Source organism: Xenopus tropicalis, chromosome 6, assembly GCF_000004195.4.
Source record: "Xenopus tropicalis strain Nigerian chromosome 6, UCB_Xtro_10.0, whole genome shotgun sequence".
Lineage (NCBI taxonomy): Eukaryota > Metazoa > Chordata > Amphibia > Anura > Pipidae > Xenopus > Xenopus tropicalis.
In genome coordinates this window covers 4,921,390-4,929,208 of record NC_030682.2, presented here as the reverse complement: position 1 = coordinate 4,929,208, position 7,819 = coordinate 4,921,390, and the positions used below count along the sequence as shown (strand labels likewise).

Here is a 7,819-nt window from a genome sequence, read left to right as displayed (position 1 = left end):
AGTCTCCATTCTCTATCAGCCCCTGCAGCGGGATTAACCCCCAGTCCCACAGCCGCCCCTCTCTATCAGCCCCTGCAGCGGGATTAACCCCCAGTCCCACAGCCGCCCCTCTCTATCAGCCCCTGCAGCGGGATTAACCCCCAGTCCCACAGCCGCCCCTCTCTATCAGCCCCTGCAGCGGGATTAACCCCCAGTCCCACAGCCGCCCCTCTCTATCAGCCCCTGCAGCGGGATTAACCCCCAGTCCCACAGCCGCCCCCTCTCTATCAGCCCCTGCAGCGGATTAACCCCCAGTCCCACAGCCGCCCCTCTCTATCAGCCCCTGCAGCGGGATTAACCCCCAGTCCCACAGCCGCCCCTCTCTATCAGCCCCTGCAGCGGGACTAACCCCCAGTCCCACAGCCACCCCTCTCTATCAGCCCCTGCAGCGGGATTAACCCCCAGTCCCACAGCCACCCCTCTCTATCAGCCCCTGCAGCGGGATTAACCCCCAGTCCCACAGCCGCCCCTCTCTATCAGCCCCTGCAGCGGGATTAACCCCCAGTCCCACAGCCGCCCCTCTCTATCAGCCCCTGCAGCGGGACTAACCCCCAGTCCCACAGCCGCCCCTCTCTATCGGCCCCTGCAGCGGGATTAACCCCCAGTCCCACAGCCTCCCCTCTCTATCAGCCCCTGCAGCGGGATTAACCCCCAGTCCCACAGCCGCCCCTCTCTATCAGCCCCTGCAGCGGGATTAACCCCCAGTCCACAGCCGCCCCTCTCTATCAGCCCCTGCAGCGGGATTAACCCCCAGTCCCACAGCCGCCCCTCTCTATCAGCCCCTGCAGCGGGATTAACCCCCAGTCCCACAGCCGCCCCTCTCTATCAGCCCCTGCAGCGGGATTAACCCCCAGTCCCACAGCCGCCCCTCTCTATCGGCCCCTGCAGCGGGATTAACCCCCAGTCCCACAGCCGCCCCTCTCTATCAACCCCTGCAGCGGGATTAACCCCCAGTCCCACAGCCGCCCCTCTCTATCAGCCCCTGCAGCGGGATTAACCCCCAGTCCCACATCCGCCCCTCTCTATCAACCCCTGCAGCGGGATTAACCCCCAGTCCCACAGCCGCCCCTCTCTATCAGCCCCTGCAGCGGGATTAACCCCCAGTCCCACAGCCGCCCCTCTCTATCGGCCCCTGCAGCGGGATTAACCCCCAGTCCCACAGCCGCCCCTCTCTATCGGCCCCTGCAGCGGGATTAACCCCCAGTCCCACAGCCGCCCCTCTCTATCAGCCCCTGCAGCGGGATTAACCCCCAGTCCCACAGCCGCCCCTCTCTATCGGCCCCTGCAGCGGGATTAACCCCCAGTCCCACAGCCGCCCCTCTCCATCAGCCCCTGCAGCGGGATTAACCCCCAGTCCCACAGCCGCCCCTCTCTATCGGCCCCTGCAGCGGGATTAACCCCCAGTCCCACAGCCGCCCCTCTCTATCAGCCCCTGCAGCGGGATTAACCCCCAGTCCCACAGCCGCCCCTCTCTATCAGCCCCTGCAGCGGGATTAACCCCCAGTCCCACAGCCGCCCCTCTCCATCAGCCCCTGCAGCGGGATTAACCCCCAGTCCCACAGCCGCCCCTCTCTATCGGCCCCTGCAGCGGGATTAACCCCCAGTCCCACAGCCGCCCCTCTCTATCAGCCCCTGCAGCGGGATTAACCCCCAGTCCCACAGCCGCCCCTCTCTATCGGCCCCTGCAGCGGGATTAACCCCCAGTCCCACAGCCGCCCCTCTCTATCAGCCCCTGCAGCGGGATTAACCCCCAGTCCCACAGCCGCCCCTCTCTATCAGCCCCTGCAGCGGGATTAACCCCCAGTCCCACAGCCGCCCCTCTCTATCGGCCCCTGCAGCGGGATTAACCCCCAGTCCCACAGCCGCCCCTCTCTATCGGCCCCTGCAGCGGGATTAACCCCCAGTCCCACAGCCGCCCCTCTCTATCGGCCCCTGCGGCGGGATTAACCCCCAGTACCACTGATGCTCCTCTTTATCACATGTGCAGCCCCACAGGCAGCTTTATATGGTGGGTTTCTGTTCCTTGCTGTCAGGTTCTCCAGAGATGGAACCAAGGAGGTTAGAGGGGAAATGGGAGAATGAAGAGCCGGACACTGAGGAGCCTCTGCCCACAATAAAGAGGGAAATGGATCCCGTTCCTGGGGCCGGTGAGTAACGTTTCTGTAGGACACAGACCATCTGGTTACACAGAGCTCAGCTTTGCTGGGGGGACAGGAAGGGTTAAACCCCAGCAGGAGGTTCTGCCCTACAGACATAATTCCCAGTATAATTCCTTACTCCCAGCTTTACATGACAGTGCCCATTACTTACTGGCAGGTTCCCCAGAGCCACAGCCAGAAATATTACAGGTAAAGATAAAGGAGGAAGAACCAGACCCTGAGGACCATCAGACCCCAATGAACTCGGCAGTACCACTTACTGATGGGGGTAAGTAGTACATGCAGTATTCCAGAAATTATAAGTGAGACCCCTCAGCTTTATATTTAGTAAGTTCCTTACTGCCAGCTTTACACGGCCCTGTCTCTCCCTTACTCCCAGCTTTACACGGCCCTGTCTCTCCCTTACTCCCAGCTTTACACGGCCCTGTCTCTCCCTTACTCCCAGCTTTACGCGGCCCTGTCTCTCCCTTACTCCCAGCTTTACGCGGCCCTGTCTCTCCCTTACTCCCAGCTTTACGCGGCCCTGTCTCTCCCTTACTCCCAGCTTTTACACGGCCCTGTCTCTCCCTTACTGGCAGCTTTACACCGCCCTGTCTCTCCCTTACTCCCAGCTTTACACGGTCCTGTCTCTCCCTTACTCCCAGCTTTACACGGCCCTGTCTCTCCCTTACTCCCAGCTTTACACGGCCCTGTCTCTCCCTTACTCCCAGCTTTACACGGCCCTGTCTCTCCCTTACTCCCAGCTTTACACGGCCCTGTCTCTCCCTTACTCCCAGCTTTACACGGCCCTGTCTCTCCCTTACTCCCAGCTTTACACGGCCCTGTCTCTCCCTTACTCCCAGCTTTACACGGCCCTGTCTCTCCCTTACTGGCAGCTTTACACGGCCCTGTCTCTCCCTTACTGGCAGCTTTACACGGCCCTGTCTCTCCCTTACTGGCAGCTTTACACGGCCCTGTCTCTCCCTTACTGGCAGCTTTACACGGCTCTGTCTCTCCCTTACTCCCAGCTTTACACGGCCCTGTCTCTCCCTTACTCCCAGCTTTACACGGCCCTGTCTCTCCCTTACTGGCAGCTTTACACGGCCCTGTCTCTCCCTTACTCCCAGCTTTACACGGCCCTGTCTCTCCCTTACTCCCAGCTTTACACGGCCCTGTCTCTCCCTTACTCCCAGCTTTACACGGCCCTGTCTCTCCCTTACTCCCAGCTTTACACGGCCCTGTCTCTCCCTTACTCCCAGCTTTACACGGCCCTGTCTCTCCCTTACTCCCAGCTTTACACGGCCCTGTCTCTCCCTTACTCCCAGCTTTACACGGCCCTGTCTCTCCCTTACTCCCAGCTTTACACGGCCCTGTCTCTCCCTTACTCCCAGCTTTACACGGCCCTGTCTCTCCCTTACTCCCAGCTTTACACGGCCCTGTCTCTCCCTTACTCCCAGCTTTACACGGCCCTGTCTCTCCCTTACTCCCAGCTTTACACGGCCCTGTCTCTCCCTTACTCCCAGCTTTACACGGCCCTGTCTCTCCCTTACTCCCAGCTTTACACGGCCCTGTCTCTCCCTTACTGGCCAGCTTTACACGGCCCTGTCTCTCCCTTACTCCCAGCTTTACACGGCCCTGTCTCTCCCTTACTCCCAGCTTTACACGGCCCTGTCTCTCCCTTACTCCCAGCTTTACACGGCCCTGTCTCTCCCTTACTCCCAGCTTTACACGGCCCTGTCTCTCCCTTACTCCCAGCTTTACACGGCCCTGTCTCTCCCTTACTCCCAGCTTTACACGGCCCTGTCTCTCCCTTACTCCCAGCTTTACACGGCCCTGTCTCTCCCTTACTCCCAGCTTTACACGGCCCTGTCTCTCCCTTACTCCCAGCTTTACACGGCCCTGTCTCTCCCTTACTCCCAGCTTTACACGGCCCTGTCTCTCCCTTACTCCCAGCTTTACACGGCCCTGTCTCTCCCTTACTCCCAGCTTTACACGGCCCTGTCTCTCCCTTACTCCCAGCTTTACACGGCCCTGTCTCTCCCTTACTCCCAGCTTTACACGGCCCTGTCTCTCCCTTACTGGCAGCTTTACACGGCCCTGTCTCTCCCTTACTCCCAGCTTTACACGGCCCTGTCTCTCCCTTACTCCCAGCTTTACACGGCCCTGTCTCTCCCTTACTCCCAGCTTTACACGGCCCTGTCTCTCCCTTACTCCCAGCTTTACACGGCCCTGTCTCTCCCTTACTCCCAGCTTTACACGGCCCTGTCTCTCCCTTACTCCCAGCTTTACACGGCCCTGTCTCTCCCTTACTCCCAGCTTTACATGACAGTGCCCATTACTTACTGGCAGGTTCCCCAGAGCCACAGCCAGAAATATTACAGATAAAGATAAAGGAGGAAGAACCGGACTATGGATATCGCTTGCCCACAATAAAGAGGGAAATGGATTTTGTTTCTGGAGCCGGTGAGTAATGTTTCTGTATTAAACAGAAACCCTTTTTAATTAAAAATATGGGGAAGTTTAAGGTGCCCCGTGCAGTTATGTGTCTGCATTAAGCAAGTTCTATAACATTAACGTTATGAATAGCATTAAAGCAAACATTCAGATATTGTTCATTTGTTTAAATGTGAAACAAACATTCGTCCGAAAATCGTACAAGTAAGAGAACAATTTTATCTGTACATATACGGCCATCTTAGGACTCTTTGAAAACAATAGTCTGTTTGTAGGCTAAAACTGCAAAAAGACACACAAGGAAATGTGTTGCCTGCATTAAAATTTCACTACCGCGGGAGATAAATCTCCCTGAAAATGCCCTTCACTACCATTGTAATTGCCACAAGCAAATCACTTTACTCACAGCAGTTTGGCTTAATCGTGGGGACATGGGAAAGCAGGCATTTCCCTGCACTAGCTGCTGATTGGTTCCTATCCTACAGTGCCGCCGCCCCCTTGCACAGCCTGGGAAAGGAGGCAGCAGGAAGTGGAACAGATGGGCGGGGCTAGTGGGGAGAAACTCAATAAATCAGCTTGAAACACAACTGTTTAAAGTCCATTCCTTCTATATTTATATGAGTACAATTCATTGGCTCAGTATTGTTTTTCACACAATATGTCCCCTTTAAAAAAGACACCAAAGTTAATTAAAGAGGGTGCAGCTGTATAAGCAGCCTGCAGGTCTGGAATTAGCCTAATAACATGTTCTGCTCATCTTGGGTAACATTATGTACATCTCAAACAATGGTCTATCCATTTATTTAGATACAACCTCCCGGGCTGTGTGCAAAATGCAAAATATAGGCACAAACTTTCTTCTTTAAGATTGTGTTTAGCAGCACAGAGACTGCGGATCCCCCTTGAATACAGTTGTCAGTGACCCCCATTGTATTTATATACAGATCATATACATTTCCTTTTTTTATTCTGTTCTTTCCTTTTATTAGATTGTTCCATGAACTACACAGTGAAATTAGAAAATTCCAAATCTCCAGAAAGGACTGAGTCCTCCTGCTCTCTGGATCCTGTCAAAATGGAGAGAGAAGACAATGGAGTATTTAAAGGGCCAGTACAGTACAAAGCTGAGGCTGATTGGGAGAGTGAGACTGGTACAAGGTATGAGGGCGGCTCGGCAAGGTCGGACGCACCAGGGATTACCTGCTGTAAATGTGGAAGCCGCTTCCCTTTGGAAAAGGACCTTCTTACACACGTCTGTGGTGACGCCACAAAGAACGTAAACAGTGAATCTAATAACAGAGATACAGAGTCTTTTAGTTCTACAGAGACGGAGAGGGTTAAACCCAGCCTAGATCTGCAGGCTCACACTCGGAAGAAAACAATCATGTGTCCGGTATGTGGGATATTTTTCCATCGGAAAAGCCAACTTGACTATCACCAGAACATTCACACGGGGGAAAAGCCCTTCCAATGCACAGAGTGTGGGAGGAGCTTTGCGCTGAAGGGCCAGCTTCGTAAACATAAGGGGGTCCACGCCAAGGACAGGCGTTTCTCATGTACAGAATGCGGGAAATGCTTCTCTCACAAAAGCAACCTTCGGAACCACCACAAAATTCACACGGGGGAGAGACCCTTTGCCTGTACGGAATGTGGGAAAAGCTTCTCCCAGAAGAGCCACCTTCAAAGTCACCAGAGAAGTCACACAGGGGAGAAACCCCACGTATGCACAGAATGTGGGAGATGCTTTTCTCTAAAGAGCAACCTTGTGGCGCACGAGAAGAAACACAAACACATGAAGACCTTTGCCTGTAGCGAGTGTAAGAGAACCTTCTCCGACATGGATGAACTTCGCGTCCACCAGGCAGTCCATACGGGGGAGAAAGCTTTCAAATGCAAAGTATGTGGGAAAAGCTTTTCTCACAAGGGCAATCTTCAAAACCATGAAATAATCCACACGGGGGAGAAACCATTCACCTGTACAGAGTGTGGCAAAATCTTTTCTAACATGGGTAGGCTTTGCGTCCATCAGGCAGGCGCGACAGAGGAGAAAGCGTTCAGATGTAAAGTATGTGGGAAATGCTTTTCTCGCAAGCACTGCCTTAAGCACCATAAAAGAATTCACAGAGGGGAGAAACCATTCAGCTGCACAGAATGTGGGAAGAGCTTCTCTGACATGGGGAAGCTCTGCATCCACCAGAGAATTCATACAAGGAAGAAGGCTTTTATATGCAAGGTATGTGGGAAAAGATTTACATGCATGGATTATCTGACCAACCATGAAATAACCCACACGGCGGAGAAACCCTTCACCTGCACAGACTGCGGGAAAAGCTTCTCTCACAAGGGTAAGCTTTGCGTCCACCAGGTAGTTCACGCCAGCGAAAAAGCTTTCAAATGTGAAATATGTGGAAAAAGTTTTTCTCGCAAGGACTATCTAAAAAACCACGAAAGAATTCACACAGGGGAGAAACCGTTCACTTGCACCGAATGTGGGAAGAGCTTCTGCGACAAGACCAACCTTTACAGCCACCAGAAAGTGCACACAGGAGAGAAAAGTTTCAGGTGTACAGAATGTGGGAGAAGCTTCCTACGTAAGGACACCCTTATCAATCACCAGAAGGTTCACACAGGGGAGAAACCCTATACCTGCACGGAGTGTGGGAAAAGCCTAAGCAGCCAGTCCAGCCTTATCCGGCACCAGAGAATCCACACCGGCAGTAAACCGTACCATTGTGCAGAATGTGGGCGGGACTTTGCTGGGCAAGGGGAACTTCGTAGGCACCAGAAACTTCATATTCGGGAAAAGTCTCTTCAGGAACAAAGTTTGGGCAAAGAGTTTGTCAGTAATACTGTCATGACAGTCGTTACGGGGTTCTACATAGAAGAGCAGCCCTTTGCCTGCGCAGAGGGATGAATCCTATGTACTGGGGTATTTCAGCTCCCATCAATGCCACTTTGGCCTCCCGTGGGGCAAATGTCTGAGCTGGACACTGGCGCTTTCTGGGCAAGAACATATTGATTATGGAAAGTATGTGATTATCTGAAATCTGCTGATATTCCACAGTCGGTAATCAAATACCACTGGAGGGAAACCTTTTAAAGGGACTGTTCACCTTTTAAAGGAGACATATCATATAAAAATGATGAATGTACCAGGGAATTATACTCCTCTAGATATAGAAGGATTG

The 7,819-nt window shown here is 53.7% G+C and overlaps 1 protein-coding gene across 1 annotated transcript; it reads left to right on the top strand.

The window, feature by feature from the left end:
• Positions 1–2,148: 2,148 nt before the first annotated feature.
• LOC100496968 (oocyte zinc finger protein XlCOF6) lies at positions 2,149–7,819 on the top strand. The gene is made up of 4 exons (XM_031904220.1): positions 2,149–2,186; positions 2,356–2,466; positions 4,527–4,640; positions 5,621–7,819. Exons 1-4 carry the CDS (start codon positions 2,165–2,167, stop codon positions 7,543–7,545), a joined length of 2,172 nt encoding a protein of 723 aa, XP_031760080.1. The 5' UTR covers positions 2,149–2,164; the 3' UTR covers positions 7,546–7,819.

Coding starts and splice junctions, on each gene's coding strand:
- LOC100496968 (XM_031904220.1), top strand. CDS start 2,165: ATGGATCCCGTTCCTGGGGCCG. Junction 2,467..4,526: donor AGTACCACTTACTGATGGGG/GTAAGTAGTACA, acceptor ACTTACTGGCAG/GTTCCCCAGAGCCACAGCCA. Junction 4,641..5,620: donor GGATTTTGTTTCTGGAGCCG/GTGAGTAATGTT, acceptor TCCTTTTATTAG/ATTGTTCCATGAACTACACA.